Source organism: Mus caroli, unplaced genomic scaffold, assembly GCF_978045245.1.
Source record: "Mus caroli unplaced genomic scaffold, Mus_caroli_1 scaffold_7, whole genome shotgun sequence".
NCBI classification, from domain to species: Eukaryota; Metazoa; Chordata; class Mammalia; order Rodentia; family Muridae; genus Mus; species Mus caroli.
Window position 1 is genome coordinate 131,287,130 of NW_028227262.1, and position 26,321 is coordinate 131,313,450.

The 26,321-nt window shown below is 39.3% G+C and overlaps 1 protein-coding gene across 3 annotated transcripts in view; it reads right to left on the minus strand.

The window, feature by feature from the left end:
• Positions 1 to 17,233: 17,233 nt before the first annotated feature.
• Cftr (CF transmembrane conductance regulator) overlaps positions 17,234 to 26,321 on the minus strand; it is a 146,153-nt gene continuing 137,065 nt past the window's right edge. For all 3 annotated transcript variants that reach the window (XM_021164958.2, XM_085840806.1, XM_085840805.1), the window contains 4 exons: positions 25,836 to 25,925; positions 20,910 to 21,082; positions 20,220 to 20,325; positions 17,234 to 19,159 (listed from right to left, as the gene is read on the minus strand). In XM_021164958.2, coding sequence (XP_021020617.2) covers positions 18,956 to 19,159; positions 20,220 to 20,325; positions 20,910 to 21,082; positions 25,836 to 25,925 — 573 coding nt within the window. In that variant the 3' untranslated portion in view covers positions 17,234 to 18,955. The remainder of the gene's footprint in view (positions 19,160 to 20,219; positions 20,326 to 20,909; positions 21,083 to 25,835; positions 25,926 to 26,321) is intronic.

The following is a 26,321-nucleotide window of genomic DNA, read 5'->3' on the forward strand; positions in this document are numbered from 1 at the left end:
TTTAGTAAATAAGATACATTTGTGTCGCCTATGTTACTTTAGTGTCTGGAAACTCTTTTGTCAGTGATGCTGGGCATTTGGTGTAATTTTGCTGTTGCGTGGGACTGAGTAACCCTTGGAAGCAAAGAGAAATGCAGTAAAGGGGCTGGGATGTATCTATGTCGGTAGAGCATGAACAGAGTTCTAAGCACCCCATTGAGCCAGGAGTGGCTGTGAGTGCCTGAAATTGGATCAAAAGCTCAAGGTCACTGTTGGCTACATAGGATGAAGCCAGGTTGAGACCCATGTGACACTCAAAAACAAGTGAAGATCATTACAATCTGATCTCAAGCAGGCTTGGACAGAATCTTGGATATGTTTAACTCTTCTACAGCTTTCAGTATTTTTGTAAAGAATATTTGTCAAGAGGAGTTACAAATATATCAGGTCACTGAAGAGTTATAAAAAGAAACCTAACATATGGAAAGAACTTTTAGGAAACCTTCCATGACATATATAGAGTTAAGATCACATATATCCATATCAAAGGCTGACATGAAAAATGAAGATGGAATGATGACAGCTTATTACTTAGAACAACGTTAAGGTCAGAAAAGGAGATTGACAGACTACTTTCGATGGGAGTGTCTTGCCGGGAATTTACCAAGGTAAGTTATCTCAACACACAGGATTAAGACTGGAGTCTCTAATTTCACTTCTTGATTTGATCGTTTTGTGGAAAGTCTCAGAAATGGTTAAGGACAGGGCAAGGAGTTTTCCTGGCTAGATTATTGAGAAAATGCTTTCTGTGTCTAATGAAATGGATTCTGCTAACACCAAGGTCAGACAGCCCCAAGCTTTGTCTGGAGTTGTGCATGCACCACTAACCATAAGGACACCAATCATAGTTGACTCCTTCTTCTATTACATCCTGCTAATGAAAAGTTTACTCCCATGAGAATATTTTCTTCCTGGGAGGATATTTTCTCAAGTGGGCTGCTTTCTTCCCACACATACTGAACCACCAAAGCCTGGAGGTGGGAGATAATAGTCTGCGTGCTCCTCAACATCGTTTACACACATTCAAGCTTCTCCACAATGCCCTCAAAGTTCTTACATCATAATTGATCCCTACATTGCTATTTTTGACTCCCTATCATCGTCATGGACTATATAGATTTAGGCATCCACTTTTGTTCATGTGTTAAAATTTTCATTTCCAATGTTCATTGTCACCACCAAATCATATCATTTTTGGTGATTTTAACACCAGTGAGGATAATGCCTTCAAGAAATTCCTTTCCTGGGGTCTGCAAACCATCCATGACTTCAAATTGAAGCATTTTATTCTAGGATCATTTCCTTCTGATACCCTCAGTGAATCAAACAGGCAGCAAATGATGGAAAGTACAGCCATCTATGCATCTCCATTGAACTCCACCATCCTCCCTTTCTTCCTGTTTCAGTTTCTCAGCATAATTTCAAAGCTAGTCAAATCCACTTTACCTGTTAGGTGACTATAATGGTTAAACAATCAACCATTTTGTGCAGTCTCATCTTAGAAACAAGAGCTATATGTACATGGGTCCTTTCATCTTTCTACCTATCTCTGCTTCATTCAGTGACATTCCTTATTCCAAATTTCTCCAAACCATGTGCCAAGCAAAACCAGGATGATGATAGTGATTTCTTCAGTTATATATGCCCATAGGCAGAACCTATGTCAACCATACTCCTATGCAGTTTCCAGTACAACAGCAACATTCTTCAACACACAAACATGCCTTTTTGAGACAGTCTCTCTGTGTAGCCCTGGTTGTCCTGGAATTCACTATGTAGATCAGGCTAGACTTGAATTCACAGAAATCTGCCAGCCTATTCTTCTGGGTGCTGGCATTAAAGATGTGTACCACTGTACCCAGCTTCAGGTGCCCCTCTGCCAATCACATGGTCTTATTTTGTGTGTTGGTCATGGCTCTAAAATGTTGAAAGAATTTGTCATAGATAGCAGACCCTATTTCCTTCTTAATGACTTCCTTCCATCCTATTCTCAATTGATGACCTTTGTTACTAATAAAAATCAATTCTAATCAGAGTAAACTTTCTAAAATGGGAAATCCTCATAATTTCACTTTACATAACTGTACCCAGCCTACCTCTGTCCAACTTCCTCACTACAATTGATAGCCCCTGCACCCTGTGTCCCTTCCCTTCTAACCATCCCGGTTATTCTGAACAGTTCTTGACTCTCTCAGCTCCATCAGCTTCCCTCTCCCTGTAGTTGATTGTTCTCATATTCATTAAACAACTAAGATGTTAACTTTTTCCACCTTAAAACAAGTAAGTCACATTGGCCACTTCTCTCCCACTTCTTCCCATTTCTCTCCTTTCTTCCAGACAAAATTTATAAACACCTAAGTTGGCAGTCTTTAGGTTTTGTTTTTGTTTTTTCTTCCCTAAGTATCTTGAATTCCATTAAAGTGTTCTTAGAGAATAAGGGATGACACCCATATTGCTAAATCTAGGCAACAGTCCTTTAAATCTACAACATTTAAAATTGGTCACTATTATTCTTCTTAAAACACATTATTAAACTGGATTTGAACACCTTCGGAGTTTTCCTTTCTATAACACCTCATCTTCCCTCTCTTTTCAAGTTACATTGTTTCATACTTTCTCCACCATATTTACCCAAAGCCTCAATTATCTAATCTAGCTAGGCTTTCTAGGAATTTAGATTGCCTACAGTATACTTAGGAATCAGGACAAAATATCAGTGCTGAGGGCTGGGGCTATAGTCCAGTGGAAGAAAACTTGCTTAGTAGCCATGAGGCCTTTGGGTTCAATCCTTAGCACCACATCTGTGTACATCCATGTTCCCATAGCTCATTTTGCATGCACCTGAACTGCACAAAGAGATATCTCAAAAACCAAACTGCCGAGGTTGAGTCAATGCTCTTGAACAAGCACCAGAAGTTGTTCTACAGTTCTCATTGGCTCCATGGTAAAACTAATAAGACGTGCCTCATGCCTCCTGTGTTAAACACAATCTGTAGGTCTTCATTTTGGTGAGTTGTATTTGATGTTTTTGTATTTCTGGATTCCTCTCAACTTCAGGCTCATATATCAACTGCTGCTGTTCCTCTTTGATCTCCCAAACTTAATGTCTTTAAAACATTCCAAAATCTCCAACTGCAGCCATATTTTCTCCTCCATTCTTAACAGTCTCAACAAAACATTCAATATCTATAACTTTTTAGACCAAAATTGTGAATATCTTCCTTACATCCTCTTCTCCCTAGTCTGCAATCCATTGGCAGATTTTGCTGTTTTAGCCTCAGTATTACTTCTATTTGTTGAGAGCTTCTGTGCTCCCTCATATCCAAGACTGGCATAGCCCCGATTAGCTTCCAAGACAAATAGAGATAGGCTTAGTTCAATGCTATGATTGTAGATTGCTGTCACCATAGACTATTACAGTAGACCTGTCTCCCTGGTTTCACACCCCATGGTGTCAGCCTGGTCTTCCAAATGGGGCTGCAAAAATGGGTCCTACTCTTGTCACTCTCTATTCAAAATACTTATTTCTTTAATCACAGCTAGTAAAGCTACTGGTCCTATGGAGGGCCATGTCCTCTGATGCTGCTTTACTCTCTTACCTCCTTGCTAGTCTACTTCACTACAACCAGCTTTTACTTCAGGACATGCCTCACTCTCTCTTCTTTCCTACCCAGTATCCAATTCATTAGAAAATGCTGACTTACCTCTGGTTATAATTTGTTATGCCAAATAATTAATTCCCTAACTTTCCTTTTCTCTGGTGTGCTACATACAGAACATGCCTTAATTTTCTCCCACCTACATTCCCCCTCTCTGTGTGAACTAGAGCGTGAGCTCTCTGAGGTCAAGGACTCAGCTGCTCGATTCCAGCTCCTAGAGCACAGAAATGGGATTCAGTTTATTCACTGATTATTTGGCTTACAATTCCTGCTTGAAGTCACCACCACCCTTAGAAAGGAAGATCATTAAAGCTCTTACCAGTGCAAAGCACTGGCCTGTCTTCTTTGTGTCTGACCAGCTCCAGACTCGTCAGTAAAAGGATGGCTTTATTTACCAGTTGGAAGCATCAATAGCTCTTCCAGGCCATCTCTAGCCCAGCCTCTCACAAGCCTTGAAGGAAAATCTTCTCTGTGATTTTTCTGCAACTCAGTAGGTCAGTCTCATCAACGTCACCGCACCCCCCCCCCAAGAATTCTTTAACTAGTTTGGAATGGAGCCTTCCATCAGCATTTTCTCAACATGTCCTGGCTTCCTTATCATTCTTCTAGGCTTTAGCAACACTGTTGGGGTGATTATCTCCTTGGTATCAGAATGACAGCCTAGTTCAATGGAATTCAAATTTCTCTGTAAGACACACCTGGATGCCTGAACTCCCACTCCCTAGCAGAGTTCTTGCTTAACAAGCAGGGGGCCCCAGACTTGATCCTTAGCACCTGAAGAAAAATCCTTAGCACCTGAAGAAGATTTTTCCAGAAAAAGATTTCTGGGAAAAAGAGATTCTGATTAACTTTGGTAGGTTGAAAAAAAAGAGAACACAAATTTCTAAAAAAGGTCACAGGTGCGGTCTGATACCAAGGGTCCCAAGGCCACACTCAGAGCCACCTTTCTAGTTCTTCCCAGTTAGTTAGTAGTATCTCTGTGAAGGGCTCTTCTGCATCTCAGTATTAGATGCTCTGAGTCAGGCAGCACTTTCTGTACTTACTGCTGTCCCCATCTCCTTATAACTACCCTTTCCTATTCCATTTTCTTACATTATGCTGTATCAATATGGACATTTGTTTATATATATATATATATATATATATATATATATATATATATATACCACAAACAAGAGTAAACACACAGTTTTTTCCCCTTTGAAAATGTGTAAACTTGTTTCATATTATACTTTACAAATCTATCCATTTTCTTGCAAAAATTTAACTAAATTGTTCTTTAGAGCTGAATAGTATTCAGTCTTGTATACATATATATATATGTGTGTGTGTGTGTATGTGTACATACACCAAACCTTCATTACTCACCTTTTGAAGGACAACTAGGTCGATTCCAAGTCTTTGCTATAGTGAGCAAAGCAGAAATGTTAAGCAAATGCTTGACAGCTTCAAATATCATGGAACAACAATACATTTTCTCACCAATTATTTATCTTGTACAGTCACTTTTTTATGTCCTATGAAAGGTTATATTACCTGAACTCTGACATTTATACAGAGTGTGAATATTTAAGCATATTAAAGACTTTTTGTTAAGTTGCAGTGATGGCAATGTGGGTATGGTTTTAAAAAGTCAGAAACGATACATTGAAACACACATGTGGTTTAAGTTTTTTTTTTTTCCAAAAATAAAATAGGAAAGGGCTATAAAGAAATATATTGTCCACAAATTTATAAGTCTGAAGCTCCATGGAAAGACCATGAACCTCCATGTCTGCTCTTGCAAATATTCAAAAATTTTGAGGAATAAAAGTTTTAATTGATAATACAATGTAAAACAATGAAAGAGTTATCTTGGGCTTACTTTAAAGGATTTTACTCTGGTGGATCTGATCCTCTCATTGAATGGAGAAAGAAAATAGATTTTTTTCTATGTAAGGATTACATATGATTACAAATTGGCTTATTTAACTTGATTTTCAGCGTATTAATGAGATCCTGGCACCTACTAGCTAGCCTGAAGGTACAGAGGGGAAGAGAGATGGCTGGTCTAAAAGATGATGGTCAAATGAGTTGTAGTCATAAATATTGGTTCTTAATTTTCATAAAACAGGATATATTTCTTTATGTCACAGAACACAAGGAACAGCTAGACTCGAGGGACATCTGAAAGATAAGACTTATTTTTATACAGTACAATAAAATGTTTCCATAATTTCATAGGTTAATTCCATGACGCCTTTTTTTTGCTTTTCATTTTAAAAGCATTTTTGCTAATATTTATCAAACAATTTACAATTCAGTTTTGATTCCATTTATCAATCTACCTAGTATGTGGTAATAAAAAAATCGTTCTTCCTAGTCCTATGTCAGTGACACAGAACATAAAGAGAAATTTATTACCCCCATAGCTATTCATGCTTCATTCCCAGTGAAAAAGATGGCTCAGCAACAAGCCATGCTTCAGACTCATTGTACTATGTGTGAGAGATTCTTTATACACTTTTGAGCCTGGCATATACTCCTCTGTCTTTAACAATTGAACCAAATCTCCACCAGGGAGAAGTTCTGAAAGTTAGAACTGTACATTTTGTATAAATTTTGTAACTTGATCAATAGAAGATGTATTTGACTTAGGTGGAAACTTTTGACCCAGAAACCATTTAAAATTATTGCTGCATTCCTCTATTCTCTTCCATGTATGAAAAGATTAACATTAGCACATTCATTTAAGCAAAAAAAAAATCTCATTTCTTCATGAACAGTGTGCATGTTTCAAAATGTGGGACACCACTTAATAGAGAAAATGATCAAATGAAGAGTCCCTGAAAGGAATGAAGGATAAACTGAAAACTTTGCCAAGAAACACTTGCTCTAGTACCCAGCCAAGCTCCCTATCAGAGACAATGACTCTGGCCTCAGGTTTCTCACACTGAAATCAGTTCATTATGCCTAACCCATGGCTTCAGAGTTCTCAAGATCAAATCTCTCTCTCTTAGACTTATATGTGTTTTTTTTTTCCTTTGCAGCTTTTGTAAGGGGTTAATTATCCACACCTTCCTTAACAGGTCAGACAGGTTTTCACACTGAGTTCTTTAGAAAGCTCACTCTAAATTGTCTCCCACATATTATTTGAGAATCTTTTTCTAGCCACCTACTAAAATATTTACTTTGGGGGTTTTATTAGTCTTTCACTCAAATGGGTAGCAATTTCCCAACCCTGGAATGCCCCTAGTTACTGAAAGAAATGTATTAGTTTCAAATTCTAACCTCACCCCCATAATGAGGATGGAGTGAATGGACTGACAAATAAATTTTAAAAATATACATTAGTAACAAAGTGAGCGAGTCAGCCAGAAACTCAACACTCAAGAGAAAGCAAATAGATAAAGAAATAGCAAGTATACAATTAAAGTTTTATTTAAAATGAAAGAGAGAGGGGGGATGGTAGGGGGGCATTGAAACATTGAAACTGGCCTGGTAGAAATGAAATCTAAAGAAACACTTGAAACTTTTAGTATGACTAGCAGACTATTGAAACAATGGACTCCACGGGAAGGAGAATTTCCCTAGGAATCTCTTGAAGGGAGCCAGCCCAAAGGAACTATGTCTCCTATTAAGAGACTTCTTGTCAGATCTCCATACAGGCTGAGACTGGGACTGAGACCCTGACAGCTCTGTGGTGGACAAGACCATACTTCCACATGGAGTGCTAAGATGTGCCTATCCTCTCTTTAACCTTTGATTTCACTTCCAAATCCCAAACATTGACTTGGGATTTCGCTGGATCTCTTTGTCCCTCTTCTAGAACAGATTTTTTTTTTTTTAAAAAGCACAATTTATATACACTAGGAATGTCAAAAGAGAAAAAAGAGGATTCCTTGAAATTTAATAATGATTAAGAAGTTTCCTCAAAGAGGCCTTTGGTCCTGTGAAGGTTCTAAGCCCCAGTGTAGGGGAATGCCAGGGCCAGGATGCAGGAGGGGGTGGGTTGGTGAGCAGGGGAAGGGAGCAGGAGACAGGGAGTTTTTGGAGGGAAAACCAGGAAAGGGGATAACATTTGAAATGTAAATAAGGAAAATATCTAATAATAAAAAAAAGAAGTTTCCTCAAATTCATGTTAGATAGCAAGCCACAAATCCAAGAGGTTCAAATAATATAAAGCAGGATAAACACTATTTTAAAAATCCCCCCAATTATACACAGCCATATCATAGTGGAACCACTGAAAGTCGATGTTACAAACAAACAAACTTGAAAGACTCCAAAGGATTTAAAAAACAAAACAAAACAAAACTCATCTATGGAAAAGCAAAGAAAGGCTTGCACCTGACTTCTCAGAAATCATTCTAGCAAAAAAGAGAGCAGTGTGACATTTTAGAGAGGGGGGAAAAATCTTCATGTGGTTTTCTGTACCCTGTGAAATAATTCTTTAAAAGTCAAGAAGAAATGAAACTTTGGTCAAACAACTTATGAGAACATGTCAGTATGCTACTCTTGCAAAACATGTTAAATTAAAGATATTCTTTAGAGGGAAGGAACGTGATAAAGATCAGAACTTCATTTACTACATTACAAAGGAGCAAACCCATCAGAGAATCAGAGAATGAATGTTGAAGGCAAAATAAGAACTTTTACTTTTTCCAGTAAATTTTTTTTAAAGCATAGTGTATTCATATGTGTAAGTCCTTATGTATGTATAAATAAGAATGGCAATAATGGGAGTAGGGACAGAGAGGAGGAATTAGAACCACTTGGGGGGTGTTGTAGATACACACTTGTGTGTGAATGTGTGCAGGTGCAGGTATGCATGCATATATGTGTACATCGAGGCCAGAGATCAACATCATGTGTCTTCTTCAGTCACTTTCCACTTTATATTGAGACAATCCAGCAATCTTCAAGGACCCTTCTGTCTCCACCTCCCCAGAGATGATAGGTCCAGAGAAACCGACCCAGCTTTTTATGTGGGTGCTGGGAATCCAATCTCAGTACTCCATGCTTGCATGACAAGCACTTCTCACTGAGACATCATCCCAGCCACAGTGCTTTGCTATCTTAAGGAAATCACACCACAGGCACAGTGTTGTTTCAGTTGACATAGATTACATGTAAATGCTTATGAAGTCTAGAGCAACAATGTTAAAATGTTAAGAAGAAACAATATAATTGCTCTGCTAAGGAGGGACAGCAATGGAAAAAATATAAAATGCTCAGCTTAACCTCAAAAGGCCAAAAGAATAAGGAGAAAAAGATGAAGAGGAGGGGGAGGGGGATAGAAAGGGGGAGGAGTCACAAGCAGAAAACAGAAACAAATGCGGTAGGTATTAACAATCATGTCAAAGGTCAGTCATCTAAATATCCTCAGAACGATGGATTTTTAACGACGAATCAAACATCTACTTCAGTTCTGTGATCTTTCCAAGTAACACACTTTGAACCCACATACAGATTCATAAAAGGTTGGCTATGATTATACCACGCTTACACTCACTCACCGGAAGAAAGTGGGAGCAGCTGCATGCATCTCAGACACAGGAGACTCAGATGAAGTTAAAAAACCTGAAGCGGAGCATCGTAGAATGAACAAGGATGAGTACTGTAAAGAAAACCACCATGAACAAGTATGCCCATGACAAGAGGTGAACTTCATGAGCACCTGAAGGGGCTGTAAAGGTGGACGGTTCCACTCTTTAGAGACTTTACTTAGGAGAGCAAAGTTAGAGCGCTAACAATTCCGACAGGATGACTAAAGCTTCTAGTTGACTTCACCCATCCAGAAGGCAGCAGATCCTCATCTGGGAACTGTCTGCAGTTTCCTTACTCTGTGATCTAAGAATCTTTCTAATCCTCTTCTTTCCTCCTTCCTCAAAGAACTGCTTCTCCTTTGTGCAGTGAAGAAGTCTCCATCTTGCCTTAGATTGGATGGCATCATCCCCATGGACCAGTGATCTTAAGACTGGATGGTTCTCCCTCCTGGACTCCCCACGCCCTGACCCTCACAGGCACATTTTGACCTTCACTCCTTTGCATCAATGGTTCCTTGCACTTGGAGGGTAGACACTGACAGCACTGGGAGGAAGCTAAAGCACACATCACTGCCCATATTATCAAAGTTTCTCATCCTGTCAGTCAGGCTAGAACTCAAGAATGTGAACTTCGTATAAATTCTTAAGTGATGCAGAGACCACATGCTAGGACCCAGTGAGCTATGAGGATTGCAGACTGCTCAATAGAAAACCTACTAGGATTTAAAAAATGTGCTTCACAGCCATATTGTAAATGTGAAAGTTGGAATTAAATTACAGGCCCCCATCTTCTTGTTCCTTTTTTTTTCTCAGATATCTTGCAGCCCGATGGAAGCCTTGGCTGCTTCTCACCCCTCTACTTGTTTTAAGTAATTCAATTCTTTTCGTGGGGGATCCCCAAGTGGGGCAGTCTCTGGATGGTCATTCATTCAGTCTCTGCTCCAAACGTTGTCTCTGTAACTCCATTAATGGGTATTTTATTCCGCATTCTAAGAAGGAACGAAGTATTCACACATTCATCTTCCTTCTTCTTGAGTTTCATGTGTTTTGCAAATTGTATCTTGGGTATTCTAAGTTTCTGGGCTAATATCCACTTATCTCTGAGTGCATATCATGTGTGTTCTTTTATGATTGGGTTACCTTACCTAACACAATATTACCTTACTCAGGATGATATCCTCCAGATCTATCCATTTGCCTAAGAATTTCATAAATTCATTGTTTTTAATAGCTGAGTATTACTCTATTGTGTAAATGTACCACATTTTCTGTATCCATATGCTTCTGTTGAGGGACATCTGGGTTCTTTCCAGATTCTGGCTATTATAAAAAAGGCTGCTATGAACATAGTGGAGCATGTGTCCTTCTTACTGGTTGGGACATCTTCTGGGTATATGCCCGGGAGTGGTATAGCTGGGTCTTCCGGCAGTACTATGTCCAATTTTCTGAGGAACCTCCAGACTGACTTCCATAGTGGTTGTACCAGCTTGGAATCCCACCAGCAATGGAGGAGTGTTCCTCTTTCTCCACATCCTCACCAGCATCTGTTGTCACCTGAATTTTTGATCCTAAACATTCTGACTGCTGTGAGGTAAAATCTCAGGGTTGTTTTGATTTGCATTTCCCTGATGATTAAGGATGTTGACCATTTTTTCAGGTGCTTCTTAGCCATTTGGTATTCCTCAGGTGAGAATTCTTTGTTCAGTTCTGAGCCCCATTTTTTAATGGGGTTATTTGATTTTCTGGAGTCCACCTTCTTGAGCTCTTTGTATATATTGGATATTAGTCCCCTATCCGATTTAGGATTGGTAAAGATTCTTTCCCAATCTGTTGGTGACCTTTTTGTCTTATTGACAGTGTTTTTTGCCTTATAAAAGCTTTGCAGTTTTATGAGGTCCCATTTGTCAATTCTCAATCTTACAGCACAAGCCATTGTTGTTCTATTCAAGAATTTTTCACCTGTGCCCATATCTTCGAGGCACTTCCCCACTTTCTCCTTTATAAGTTTCAGAGTCTCTGCTTTTATATGGAGTTCCTTGATCCACTTAGAACTGAGCTTTGTACAAGGAGATAAGAATGGATCAATTCGCATTCTTCTACATGATAAGCACCAGTTGAGCCAGCACCATTTGTTGAAAATGCTGTCTTTTTTCCCACTGGATGGTTTTAGCTCCCTTGTCAGAGATCAAATGACCATAGATACATGCTTTCATTTCTGGGTCTTCAATTCTATTCCATTGATCTACCTGTCTGTCCCTGTACCAGTACCATACAGTTTTTATCACAATTGCTCTGTAGTACAGCTTGAGGTCAGGCATGGTGATTCCACCAGAGGTTCTTTTATTGTTGAGAATAGGTTTTGCCATCCTTGATCTTTTGTTATTCCAGATGAATTTGCAAATTGCACTATCTAACTGGTGAAGAATTAAGTTGGAATTTTGATGGGGATTGAATTGAATCTGTAGATTGCTTTTGGCAAGACACCATTTTTACTATATTGATCCTGCCAATTCATGAGCATGGGAAATCTTTCCATCTTCTGAGATCTACTTTAATTTCTTTCTTCAGAGACTTGAAGTCCTTATCACACAGATCTTTCACTTCCTTAATTAGAGTCACACCCAGGTATTTTATATAATTTGTAACTATTGTGAAGGGTGTTGTTTCCCTAATTTCTTTCTCAGCCTGTTTGTCCTTTGTGTAGAGAAAGGCCACTGATTTGTTTGAGTTAATTTTATATCCAGCTACTTCCCTGAAACTGTTTATCAGGTTTAGGAGTTCTCTGGTGGAATTTTTAGGGTCACTTATATATACTATCATATCATCTGCAAATAGTGATATTTTGACTTCTTTCTTTCCAATTTGTATCCCCTTGATCTCCTTTTGTTGTCAAATTGCTCTGGTTAGGACTTCAAGTACTATATTGAATAGGTAGGAAGAAAGTGGGAAGCCTTGTCTAGTACCTGATTTTAGTGGGATTGCTTCCAGCTTCTCTCCATTTACTTTGATGTTAGCTACTGGTTTGCTGTATATTGCTTTTATTATGTTTAGGTATGGGCCTTGAATTCCTGATCTTTCCAAGACTTTTATCATGATTTTGTGAAATGCTTTCTCAGCATCTAATGAGATGATCATGTGGTTTTTGTCTTTGAGTTTGTTTATATAGTGGATTACATTGATGGATTTGTATATATTAAACCATCCCTGCATCCCTGGAATGAAGCCTACTTGGTCATGATGGATGATCTTTTTGATGTGTTTTTGGATTCTGTTAGTGAGAATTTTATTGAGTATTTTTGCATTAATATTCATAAGAGAAATTGGTCTGAAGTTCTCCTTCTGTGTTGGGTCTTTGTGTGGTTTAGGTATCAGAGTAATTGTGGCTTCGTAGAATGAATTGTGTAGAGTACCTTCTGTTTCTATTTTGTGGAATAGTTTGAGAAGAACTGGAATTAGATCTTCTTTGAAGGTCTGATAGAACTCTGCACTAAACCCATCTGGTCCTGGGCTTTTTTTGTTTGGGACACTATTAATGACTGCTTCTATTTCTTTCGGGGCTATGGGACTGTTTAGATCATTAATATGATTAATCTGATCTTGAGTTAATTTTGGTACCTGGTATCTGTCCAGGAATTTGTCCATTTCATCCAGGTTTTCCAGTTTTGTTGAATATAGCCCTTTGTAGTAGGATCTGATGGTGTTTTGGATTTCCTCAGGTTCTGTTGTTATGTCTCCCTTTTCATTTCTGATTTTGTTAATTAGGATACTGTCCCTGTGTCCTCTAGTTAGTCTGGCTAAGGGTTTATCTATCTTGTTGATTTTTCCAAAGAACCAGATCACAGTTTGGTTGATTTTTTGAATAGTTCTTTATGTTTCCACTTGGTTGATTTCAGCCCTGAGTTTGATTATTTCCAGCCTTATACTCCTTTTGGGTGAATTTGCTTCCTTTTGTTCTAGAGCTTTTAGGTGTGCTGTCAAGCTGCTAGTGTGTGCTCTCTCTAGTTTCTTTTTGGCAGCACTCAGAGCTATGAGTTTTCCTGTTTGTACTGCTTTCATTGTGTCCCATAAGTCTGGGTATGTTGTGGCTTCATTTTCATTAAACTCTAAAATGTCTTTAATTTCTTTCTTAATTTCTTCCTTGACAAGGGTATCATTGAGTAGATTGTTGTTCAGCTTCCATGTGAATGTTGGCTTTCTATTATTTATGTTGTTATTGCATATCAGCCTCAGTCCATAGTGATCTGATAGGATAGATGGGATCATTTCAATATTTTTGTATCTGCTGAGGCCTGTTCTGTGACTGATTATATGATCAGTTTTGGAGAAGGTACCATGAAGTGCTGAGAATAAGGTATATCCTTTTGTTTTAGGATAAAATGTTCTGTAGATATTTGCTTATAACTTGTTAGTTTGACTGTGTCTTTGTTTAGTTCTGCTTCCAGGATCTGTCCATTGATGAGAGTGGGGTGTTGAAGTCTCCCACTATTATTGTGTGAGGTACAATGTGTGGTTTGAGCTTTACCCAAGTTTCTTTAATGAATGTGGATGCCTTTGCATTTGGAGCATAGATACTCAGAATTGAGAGTTCATCTTGGAAGATTTTACCTTTGATGAGTATTAAGTGCCCTTCCTTGTTTTTGATAACTTTGGGTTGGCAGTTGATTTTATTTCATATTAGAATGGCTATGCCAGCTTGTTTCTTCAGACCATTTGCTTGGAAAATTGTTTTCCAGCTTTTCCTCTGAAGTAGTGTCTGTCTTGTCCCTGAGGTGTATTTTCTGTATGCAGCAAAATGTTGGGTCCTGTTTATGTAGCCAGTCTGTTAGTCTGTCTTGTTTTCCAGCTTTTCCTCTGAAGTAGTGTCTGTCTTGTCCCTGAGGTGTATTTCTTGTATGCAGCAAAAAGTTGGGTCCTGTTTATGTAGCCAGTCTGTTAGTCTATGTCTTTTTATTGGAGAATTGATTCCATTCATAGTAAGAGATATTAAGGAAAAGTAATTATTGCTTCCTGTTATTTTTTGTTGTTGTTGTTGTTAGAGTTGGGATTCTGTTCTTGCGGCTGTGTTCTTTTAGGTTGGTTGAATGATTACTTTCTTGCTTTTTCCCTCCTTGTGTTGGAGTTTTCTCTTTATTATCCTTTGAAGGGCTGGATTCATGGAAAGATATTGTGTGGATTTGGTTTTGTCATGGAATATTTTGGCTTCTCCATCTATGATAATTGAGAGTTTTGCTGGGTATAGTAACCTGGGCTGGCATTTGTGTTCTCGAAGGGCCTATATAACATCTGTCTATGATCATCTGGCTTTCATAGTCTCTGGTTAGAAGTCTGGTGTAATTCTGATAGGTCTGCCTTTATATGTTACCTGACCTTTTTCTCTTACTGCTTTTAATATTCTATCCTTATTTAGTGCATTTGTTGTTCTGATAATTATATATCAGGAGGAATTTCTTTTCTGGTCCAGTCTATTTGGAGTTCTGTAGGCTTCTTGTATGTTCATGGGCATCACTTTCTTCAGGTTAGGGAAGTTTTTGTCTATAATTTTGTTTGTAATTATAAGATATTTACTGGCCCTTAAGTTTAAAATCTTCATTCTCATCTATACCTATTATCCTTAGGCTTGGTCTTCTCATTCTGTCCTGGATTTCTTCGATGTTTTGAGTTAGGATCTTTTTGCAGTTTGCATTTTCTTTGTTGTGTCCATGTTTTCTATGGAATCTTCTGCCCTGAGATTCTCTCTTCCATCTCTTGTATTCTGTTGCTGATGCTCGCATCTATGGTTCCTGATTTCTTTCCTAGGGTTTCTATCTCCAGAGTTGTCTCCCTTTGGGTTTTCTTTATTATGTCCACTTCCCTTTTTAGGTCTAGTATGGCTTTGTTCAATTCTTTCACCTATTTGGTAGTGTTTTCCTGTAACTCTTGAAGGGCTTTAGCTATTTACCTGTGTTTTTCTGTATTTCTTTCTTAAAGTCCTCCATCATCATCATGAGAAGTGACTTTTGATCCATATCTTGCTTTTCTGGTGTGATGATGTATCCAGGACTTGCTATGGTGGGAGAGTTTGGTTCTGATGATGCCAAGTAACCTTGGTTTCTTTTGCTTCTGTTTTTATGCTTGCCTCCTGCCATCTGATTATCTCAAGTGCTTGCTTCCCTCAATATATCTGATTGGAGCTTGTTCTTCCTATAATCCCAGTTGATTCAGGACTCCTCAGAGTCGAGCTTTCTCTGTGAACCTGTGATTCTGTACTCCTGTGAACCTGAGATTCTGGGTGTGTCAGAGTTCTTGGCAGTCAAGCTTCCTCTGAGAACCTGAGATCCTGGTGTGATCAAGCTGCTGTTATCCTGGGATCCTGGAATCTTGGAATCCTAAGATTCTGGGTGTGTTACAGCGCCTAGAAGAGGTGTCTACTCTGAGGACTGTGGGGCTGTCTGGTGTGTTCGAAACTAAAGTGTACCTGTACTGATCAGAAAGAACCCGAGCCTCTGGTCAGGCAAGGCTCCCATGTCTTTGCTCCTGCTGTCACAGGCCTGTCACAATTGGTGTGGAACAGATGTTGTGTTCCACTCACCAGTGATCCTAAGATCTCATGGAGCATCCTCTGGGGACAGTGGGACCTTCCCCCGAGTTCCTGCCCAAGGCGACCTGGAGCTGGTGCCAATGGGAAGGGACTAAGGCCCTGATCAGGTGGGTTTTCTGCTTCCCTGCTGCTGGCTCAGGTCCAGCATGATTGGATTGGAACCTATGATGTGTTCCACTCACCAGTGATTCTAAGATTGCATAGAGAGTCCTCTAGGGACTGCGGGACCGTCCAGCTGAGTTTGCGCCCAAGGTGACCCTTAGTCAGGGTTTCTTTTTTTTTTTTTTTAATTAGGTATTTTCCTCAATTACATTTCCAATGCTATCCAAAAAGTCCCCCCCCCCAATCCCCCACCCACCCACCCCTTGGCCCTGGCATTCCCCTGTACTGGGGCATATAAAGTTGGCAAGTCCAATGGGCCTCTCTTTCCAGTGATGGCCGACTAGGCCATCTTAGTCAGGGTTTCTATACCTGCAAAAAACGTCATGACCAAGAAACAAGTTGGGAGGAAAGGGGTTATCCAGCTTACACTTCCAAATTGCTGTTTATCATCAAAGGAAGTCAGGACAGGAATTCACACAGAGTAGAAACTTGGATGCAGAAGCCATGGAGCAATGTTGTGTGTTGTTTTGCTTCCCCTGGCTTGCTCAGCTTGCTTTCTTATAGAATCCAAAACTACTAATTCCAGAGATGGCACCACCCACCAGGGGCTAGGCCCTTCCCCCCTTGACAACTAATTGAGAAAATGCTTTACAGCTGGATCTCATGGAGGCATTTCCTCAAGAAAGGGTCCTTTCTCTGTGATAACTCCAGCTTGTGTTGACACAGAAAAGCAGCCAGTACAGCACCCCATCAAGAATGAGCTCTGTTGTACACTGTGCTGGGTAAGTTTCTATTCTTATGATAAACATTGACAAAGAGCAAATTGGGAAGGAAAGGGTTTATTTTGGCTTACATTTTATAGTTCATCCTTGAGGGACTCAAAGCAGGAACTAAAATAGAGGCTGTGGAGGAGATGCTGTTGGCTTGTTCCCCATGGCTTGCTCAGCCCAATCTCTTGCACCATCCAGGACTGCCAGTCTGGGTGTTGTAGCTCACAGTGATCTAGATCCTCCCACATGAATTTCAATCAAGAAAATGAACTACAAACTCATCTACAGTCAACCTGTTGGAGGTATTTTGTTAACTGAGGTTCCCTTCCTAGATACTTCTATCTTGCATCAAATTGACAAAAAAAAAAAAAAAAAAAAATCTAGTTGGGTTTAAAGACCCAACTTAATGTCTTGTGCTCTAATTCAACTGGGATTCTCAACGAGATTATATCTAAAAGGAAGGTTTGTGTTCTAAGAATCGTAGAGAGTAGAGCTAGGGATTCCAGAGCTAGGAATCCCAATGAATATATCTGAAAACAGATGAGTTTCACACAAATAAAAGGATTTTATTGACACATGATATTCTATTACAGTAATAAATATAATACATTCCTCTAAAGCTTAGTTTGCAGTTCAGAAGTTGATGTGCCCATCAGGGGACTGTCTTAACTTGTGGTACCATCTTCTTCAAAGCTGCATTAAAAGAGAGCATGTGTTGTCTGAGAACCACACAGATGGGCACAAGATTTACATCAGCTCGTCTTCACAACATGAAGTTGAATGATCCTTATCATCCCTGTCCTCCTCACTCCCCTGTTTTAAAATAGCTAGTGCTATAAAAAGTTAACATTTCAAATATAAAAATTATTTTATACAAATATAAGTCATTATGTAATCATTCTTAAAATACAGCATTGTTATATATGAGTTTGAAACATTATTACTAAAATAAATATTTCCCAGAGAAATTTTCATTTGCATCACAAATTATAAAACAAAGTATATAAAACTAATTCACAATTAATTCTTTTTCAGAGTGTCTCCCCAACATCTCTGTGGAGACAGTTTGAAGTACACACAGCTAGCTGAGTGCACATGAACATACTACTGCACATTTCCATGAGCATCTACCCACACAGTCCATGGCCTGTCTGCATGTTAACCCTGGACCTGGCCCTGGGCTGCTGCACTAGTTTGCACTAACAGAACCTTCCTTCACTTCAGAAGTCTTAGATCTGTTGCTTTCTGGGAACATAAGTTTGTCGATTTCCATATCAAGGAAATTATCCAGGCCACTTTATGGGACTGAAACAGTTCTTTCCTTAGGTCTTATTCTGGTAATAAGAATGTTTAGCTGTACGGTAGTAAGGCAAGATGGTCTTAATCTTAATTTCCAAGATCTGGATATCCTTAATCCTGATGGGTTACTAGATCACCAGATGTTGGGCATCTTTCAATCAATCCCACCCAGTATTTTTTATAATATTCTAACATTTGCTTGGAATGGGGCAGACAATGTATAAAAGGCAATACATATCTTAGAGAAGAGAAAGTTGGGCTTTGAGTTATATAAGACACTGTTTTTAGTTCTCTTTACTTTGTCCTATATCTAAGCACTATAATTTCAGTTCTTCAATAATGCAAATTAACCAGCTGTACTGAACAATAAGCCAAATGACTAACCTGGTTGGCATTTATAGCTGCTTTTTCAGCTATTAGGGGGCAAATATTTTCAGAAAAATCTGCCTTGCAATACACAAGTGGTCATTATCAACTATCTGAAGTACTGTTCAAACAATTTGACCACTGCTGGAAAGTCAGTTACCCATACCCATATGAACGTTTTTGAATTCTCTTCCAAAACAGTCTCTTAAAGAGCAAGTCGCAGGCTTTCCCCTTCTTTCAAAGGCACAGTAGTGAGTTCACCTCCTCTAAGTCCATGAGCAGACTCCATATATGATTGCTTTGCAATTATTTGCACTATTTTCTTCCCTCGTTCCTTCTTCTTTGCTTTTCTGTGTTTATGTCCACCAATGTGCATGCATGTGTATATGTACTTGCATGTAGAAGCAAGAGTATATCCACAGGTATTGTCTCTCAGGTGCCTAGCCTGGAACTCCCTTTGTGGGCTAGGATCACTTGCCACAGAGCCCCAGGGATCCCCCTGTCTCTGTGTCCCCAGCACTGGGGTTAGAAGCATGGGAAATGCCTGGCTTTTTCATTTTGCATGGTTCTGGAAATGGACTCAGTGCACTGAGTTGCTTCCTCAGCATCCCAGCACTAGAGACGGGTTTCTTGAGCTTCTTCTTCTGTCTCCTCTTTCAGAGCAGTAATTTGCGTAGTCTGAGGCTTGTGCTTGCTGGAGTGGCGGCCCTGGAAGAACCTCATCTTTTCTGAGGAGCTAATGGCCTGCTGGAAGATACTCTTCTCACTCAGAAGAGCCTGAAGGGAGTCGTACTGCCAGACATTGCTCTCTTCTATGACCTAAGGGAGAGGGCATTAGTGAGACCTCTGAGTGAAGAGCAGGCCAGTGCTGACACAAACTGAGCCAGGCCCAAAGAAGAACAAAAGTCCAAAGAAAGCACAGGATACAGAGCTTGCACTTTTCACTTAGCTTTCACATCCAGGAAAGTAGCAATAGGGATTTGAAAATTTAATGTAATACTAGCTGTTGCCATCCTTCAGAGAACAGTTGAGGAACTGAAGGAGCTTTGCAAAGCAAAATAATCCATGACCCACGTACTCTTAAACTGAGCTATATATAACCATTAACTTTGAGCTTCCTCCTACCTGGGGTTGAGGCCGAAAGGTTCCAAATTGTTCAGGAGTGACTGAGAATAACGCCTGCAGTGCATGTTAAACTATTTGCAAGCTTGAGGTCAGAGAGTAGAGCCCCTTACCTAGTCCCTGTACTTGACCACCACAGAACAAGAGATGCATCTACTCTCTAGGCACTTGTAACTGGGCAATGACAATAGGATCAAAAATGCTTCATTAAAAAAGCATTTACCTCCAGAATATTCAAAAGCCTTGGGAAAGTGAAAATTTTACATGATCCTTGGAACTTCCCATGTCTAAACAGGAACTGTGACATTTTTGGGGGGGTGGGATGGGGGGAGAGTGAGAAGGTGTCTGACAGGGACTCTACCCTGAGTTCCAGTAGTAATGGGGATGATGGAACAGGCTTCTCTCCTACTACACTGAACCACTAATGGTAAGGCCCACCCTTATCTTCCCCATCGGAAGCTGAGTTACTGTAAGAAACAGACAGACTTTTTTTTTTTCAATTGTACATTTTGTGACTTGTTCACCACACAACGATCTGAAAGCATAGATATCTTATCTACAGTGTCATTTAGTGATATGATCCCAGAGAAGTGTGCTAACTTTCCTCACCACTTCATAGCTCAAGTCCAGGGGAAAGAGACTAAGGGTAGGTGGTGGATGTGTGACATAAGTATGAAGAAAGGGTATGCAAATCCAGCTGTGCAAGATTATTTAAATAAATGGAGAATGAGATACCAATCAAGTATTAATGGCTTACCAAAAATCGCTGACAATCCAACATTGCTTCTATCCTGTGTTCACAGAGGATGACTGTGCAACCAGCGAAGGCTTGTTTTAGAACCCGTCGAATTACTTGGTATGTTCTAGCAAAGCAAGAAACATAAAACATTATAGAGTGTGAATTTTCTGCCTTTATCTTTGACAATATTATATAGTATTCTATGGACTTAGTTCTTTACTTAAAAATACTTTTAGGATAATGGTGATACAGAATGAGCTACAATCAGCTTTTAAGCCATTCTAAGTATTTAATATTCTTTAATACACTAATAAAGCAAATGCTTAGAAGAAAATTTCATAAACATGAAACTACATTTTATGTAGATTCAGCATCAGTTACTTATTTTGTGCTGTAATATATTTATGATATAAATAGGATACAGAGGGAAGCCATAAGTGTGTGCATACCTAACTAAGTATTTATTATGTGTTAATGAGGTTGAAGGGTTTTATAAATTCCAGACTCCAGTCAGGAGGAAAAACAGAGCTCTTGTTGAAAAAAAAAAGTACTTGTGCTCATGTTAAATAGTGATTTTTCCCCTGGAAAATTATTTTGTACCCCCTACTTGTAGGCATGGTAGCTGAATGGGAATTTGTACCAGTATGAGGTAACTTCAAGGACTCTACTTGTATTGCATGATTATCTAACAGGAGTTTTGGAACTTACATGGGGTCTAGATGGGCACTGGGCTCATCAAGCAGTATGATCTTGGCCTTACTGAGAACAGATCGGGCCAAGCACATTAATTGCTTATGGCCGTGGCTTAGCACATAACCCCCATCCACAAGGGTAAAGTTGAGCTGTCCAGGAAACTGCTCTATTACAGACTTGAGTCCAACCTGTAGAAAATAAAGACAAACACTGTGCTTAGAAGGGGCATAACTAAAATCACTCAAGAGGCTGGCATTCTAAAAGCAGACATGAGTTTGCACAGAATAAATTTCACATAACCCTCAACTCCCAACTCCTACTTAGTTTGAGTAACCAAAATCTGGCAATAATATCGATAGCTCTAAATGGACTGGAGGATTTCTTTCTGCCCCACACTTCATTACAAAATCATTCAGTGTTCACCTTGTAAGTGTCATGTTCCCTAGCAGTGATAAACAATTATACCTGTTCCTGTCACATTATATAGATGAATAGATACAGATACAGAGATAGATAGATAGATAGATAGATAGATAGATAGATAGATAGATGCAATTGCAATACAATTCAATATGTGCTTTAAAGATAACAGATAGAGAACACAGTTATTCACTCCATTATAACTGATGGCAAAGGATTCAAGAGCAGAAAGGGTAGAAGACATGACATGACATGTTCATCTTCTATCTGTAATACAGGATGAGAAATATGAAAATTAGCTGAGGAAGCTTTAAAAAATCATGCCATCCTAATACTTATCTCCTTCACTTATAAAATCTGAGAAACTGATAACTTTCTCATGAAGTAAGAAGTTACTTAGTTAAAAATGGAACATGACTAAAATTTAAAGGCTCTTATTGTTAGGGTAGAATATGAAGATTCTTTTAGAATTAATGGCTTATATTTTTAAACTGCAATTTTAAAGGGGGCTTAATAAAAAGATCAAAAAGCAGTCTGTCAAAATTAAGGCATAATTATAGATGTCCTGGTGCTTTTGCCTTACTCAATACATGTACATTGTGTCTTCTTTGCTAAGAACCACGAGGTGTATAAGAGCTAAATAAAGACAGACAGGTTTGTTTCTTGTTCTTCATGAATCTGGAATTTTGTATGTACAGGTAAGATATATACCCATATCACTCTAACATGTGAGAGTTAGATAAGGCCTTCAGAAAGATTCATGATTTTGGAGATGAGTTCAGAAGTGGCTCATATCATTGTTTATGCCAGACTCTTAGTGCTGCTCATTATGGAAGTTCAAACACGTGGCTTGTTAAAACTACCCTTTGTGTAAACTCGTTAATGTTTAAAAAGTTCCTGAGATAGTAGGGAATGTAGGCACAGAGTACAAGGAAGCCTGCCTGGTGTATCACAGGGGATACTATAATATACAGCTTTGTCCCATCCATATCAGGTTTCAACACCAATGTCCCCTCCCCTCCTATGTCCAGATTTTGGTTATTTACATGGCATCAATGTATATGTTTAAGCTAATGGCTTTCAATGCCTATCTCCAGCCTAGAAGTTCCCCCAGGGTTTCTGAAACCTTTCTGTCAGTTCTGGCACACTGCTCCTCGTCTGGCCTTCTATCATTTCTTAAACATCATTCTGCAAGTATCAATGAGTCAAATTGTCAACATGTCACAGAAATATTTAAGAGCTCTCCCTAAAATGCAGGTTTGAACTTGGATCATTTCTCTGTTTTAAATCCTACAGAAGTTCTTTTACTGGAAAAATAAAATATAATTGTTCTCATATGGCCCAAGGACATCCTGACCTCTCCCCCCCCCACACACACACACACCTACTACTGTGTCCAGCAGCATCAACCTTTAATTCTTTATACAGCTTAACATTTCAGGGTTTGTCCTACTGCTCAGTCTGATTACCCTCTTAAATATCCTTGCCTACCCACAGGACAGCCAGGCATCCTGTATTAGAATTGTGTATTTTTTTCCCTGTTAGACCATACATTTCTTGACGGTAAATATGTATTTTTCAGTTAGGAACACTCTCGGCCTCAACACATTCATCATTCATTCATTCATTCATTTATATATTCATCCATCCATCCATCCATTCATTCATTCGTCTTCCTTTCAGCCATTCATTTAATATGTACTATGAGTCTTTAAGCATTATAAATTAAGGATGAATGAATTAGTGCTAGTTTTAGCTCAGAAATTATATACTGTGCTTTATAAATCTTTAACTCAATGACCACCCATCAAATAACAAAGTTAAAAGTATTCAAATATGTTTAGATAAATCAGTACTCTATACCAAACTACTCAGAAGTATTTGTAAGATTTTTGTTTTCTATGACTTTTTTTTTTAAGTAAAAAGGGTGGATTATGCTTTGCCTGTAAGCACTAGTGGGCAATGTAAAAATGGATACCCTCAGCTCCTTGTGTTCCCATTCTGCGAACTTCTCAGGGAAATGTCCCACTTACAGGACCCCTGTTTCGCTATTTAAATTGTTTCTACAACCGTTCCCTTGACTATTAGGATGTAAAGATGATAAATTTAAAAATTAATCTAATAAGGAAACACAAACAAACAAACAAACAAAAATCCCTACATCTAAGAGCCAGAGTCAAGGGGCCAAGATCACACAGCTTAGTAGGGCTGAAACAGCGGAGGGCCCCAAGTCAGGGCTGCAGTTCTTTTCAGAATCCACCAGCCATCTTAGCAAGACCTTTACTGAGATGAGGGTAGTGATGTCTATTGGGCACTAACCATGAGGATATTTTCACAACATATTTTACATGAGATAAAAGAATTCTTTACTTGTTCAGATCATTCAATCAATACTTATCAAAAACCACCCAGGGATCCAACTACAGCAGGAACAACAGAGATCAGGGCATGATTCCATAATCCTGGGGAACTTAAATTCTCATAGGAGATATGGAGTAGCCAAGAGGTGAATTTTGATTCAGTGTAGGAAATTTTGAGGAGCTGAGGCATAGATATACCTAGGAAAGTCTCCTTTCCCAAAGCAGGAAGGTCAGGATGGATTTAAGAACAAAGTGATGTGCGAAGGAAGGCTTGAATGGTGAGAAGGAGCAGGAGTGGTGCTCTGCAAGGGTTTCCCAGGTCCAGAAACCCGAAGGTAAAAAGCAGAAACAACTGCCCCAACCCGTACCATAGAACAGAGAGCAGCACACTGTGCTCTAAGGAAAATTAAAATTCACAGTAGTGAACTCACAGGGCACATGGGGGGTGGGGCTGAGAGTAGAGCAGCAAAGACCAAATCACAAAGGTCCTTTAAGCAGTCAGTGTACAACAGGAACCCTGTCCAGCAGCAGCACAGGGAGGGGTGAGAAGTAGGCTAAAGATACAGTCTTTAGAAAGCTCCCCAGAGCTGCATAGGGCAGCAAGCTGCCATGAACCAGGGCAGGAAGGTTAGACTTTTGTCCTAGTGCCTTAGTAGGCTGACACACCTCAACGTGTTCCTATTTGCCTATATTGGATCATCAACCATATAGGATTAAAGCCTAGGATTTGCGCCTTTTAACCTAAATCTCCTGCCTGCTGCTGTAAGCTAGGGGTTGGTGCTTATGTTTCTTTGTGGACTCTTCAGCAAAATACTTGTCACTCTTACTCAAACCATGGGACATTACTGTTTGCTCAGGAGCAGCATCTTTATGAACATCAATTTAAAAAGAGGATCCAATGAAAAGATACATCTAAAGATGGACTGGTAGACAAAATCCAATCACATGACTACCTGTATTATTCTGGAATCTAAAGTCTTCTAAACCTATCTCCTAACATTTTAGATGATTTTATGGTCTCACTTTCCTGCAAATTTTATGGAGACTTGGCAATACCTTGTAAGCTTTACAAAGCCTAATTCTTTCTTTCCCAAGCTCTCTCTCAGCACATTGTATTCTGATAGGACACTCTGTAAAAGTACATCAAGGATCTTACAGTATATCACTAGCAATTTAGTTAATGTTTTCTTTAAAATCCTTGTGTTTGCTGGGTAATAAGGAAACCCTGATAGTGAAAAGCGGTTAATCTCAGTGCATTTTATTAGGAGAAGGTTAAGGTTGGTTACCCAAGGGGTTACATTTAGCACTCAGAGGCTTCAAAGCTCCTGGCAAGATCTGTTCTCAGGGGAGGCCAAAGAGCGAACATCAAGGGAACAACAATGGGCAAAGTGCAAGGAATGGTGGAATGCCAACATGAAAAACCTAAAGTCCCAAGTCTCGTCTCGTGGAGCTGGCTGAGTTGAGACTTTGTGATTTCCAGTTATACACTGATACCAAAATGTGTTAAGACTTTGGTGTTTGTTGAAGTGGAGTAATCTATTTTCATAAGAACAAGACATAACTTTGGAGGGGAGTAAAGGAGGAAGTTCTAGGTTCCCATGTTTTCAGAAACTCATTTTAACACAAGACTGTCCAAGGTAGTGCTACTGAGAGATAAAATAAAATATTTGGGAAGTGATTAGGTCATGGGCTCTGAGTACCCCAAGGATGGGATTAACACTATAATGAAAAGAGGCTCCACAGTGCTTATTGACCACTTATACTGAGTGAGTTGCAGCAAGAAACACACCTCGGAAGTGACAGCAAGTAGGGCCTTAGCAGATAATAAATACTGTCTGCTGGCTCCTTAACCTTGGACTTCTCAGTCTCCAAAATAGTGAGAGAAACATACGTCGTCTAGGAGCAACTGGGTTTATAGAACTTTAGTAAAGCACCACGAATAGACTATATGGAAAGGGACGACACTCCTGAAAGGAGGATGAGTCAAAGGTTCTGACAAGAATGTGCCAGTAAATTAGAGCACTGTGCTACAAGGTGAGTATACATGCATTTCTGTATTCACACATGCACACACCAGTAGATGTGTAAAACTGCCTATCATCTATGGCAACCACACCTGTGTGTATAATCTACTTCTTTAAAACTACTTTGTCATCCTTACCTCATCTGCAACTTTCCATATTTCTTCATCTTTCCATTTTCCATTGGGATCCAGGTTTTGTCTGAATGTTCCAGAAAAGATAAATACTTTCTGCAATGGTAAAGATAATTAGAAAGTATAAATAGTACCCAAGGAGCTAAAGGGATCTGCAATCCTATAGGTGGAACAACAATATGAATTAACCAGTACCCCCCCCCCTCCCGAGCTCCTGTCTCTAGCTGCATATGAATCAGAAGATGGCCTAGTTGGCCATCAGTGGAAAGAGAGGCCCATTGGTGGTGCAAACTTTATATGCCTCAGTACAGGGGAATGACAGGGCCTAGAAGTGGGAGTGGGTGGTGGGTGGGGGTGTGAGTGGAGGGGCATGTGGGGGACTTTTGAGATAGCATTGGAAATGTAAATGAAATAAATACCCAACTAAAAATAAATAAATAAGCTGGGCGTGGTTGCACACGCCTTTAATCCCAGCACTCAGGAGGCAGAGGC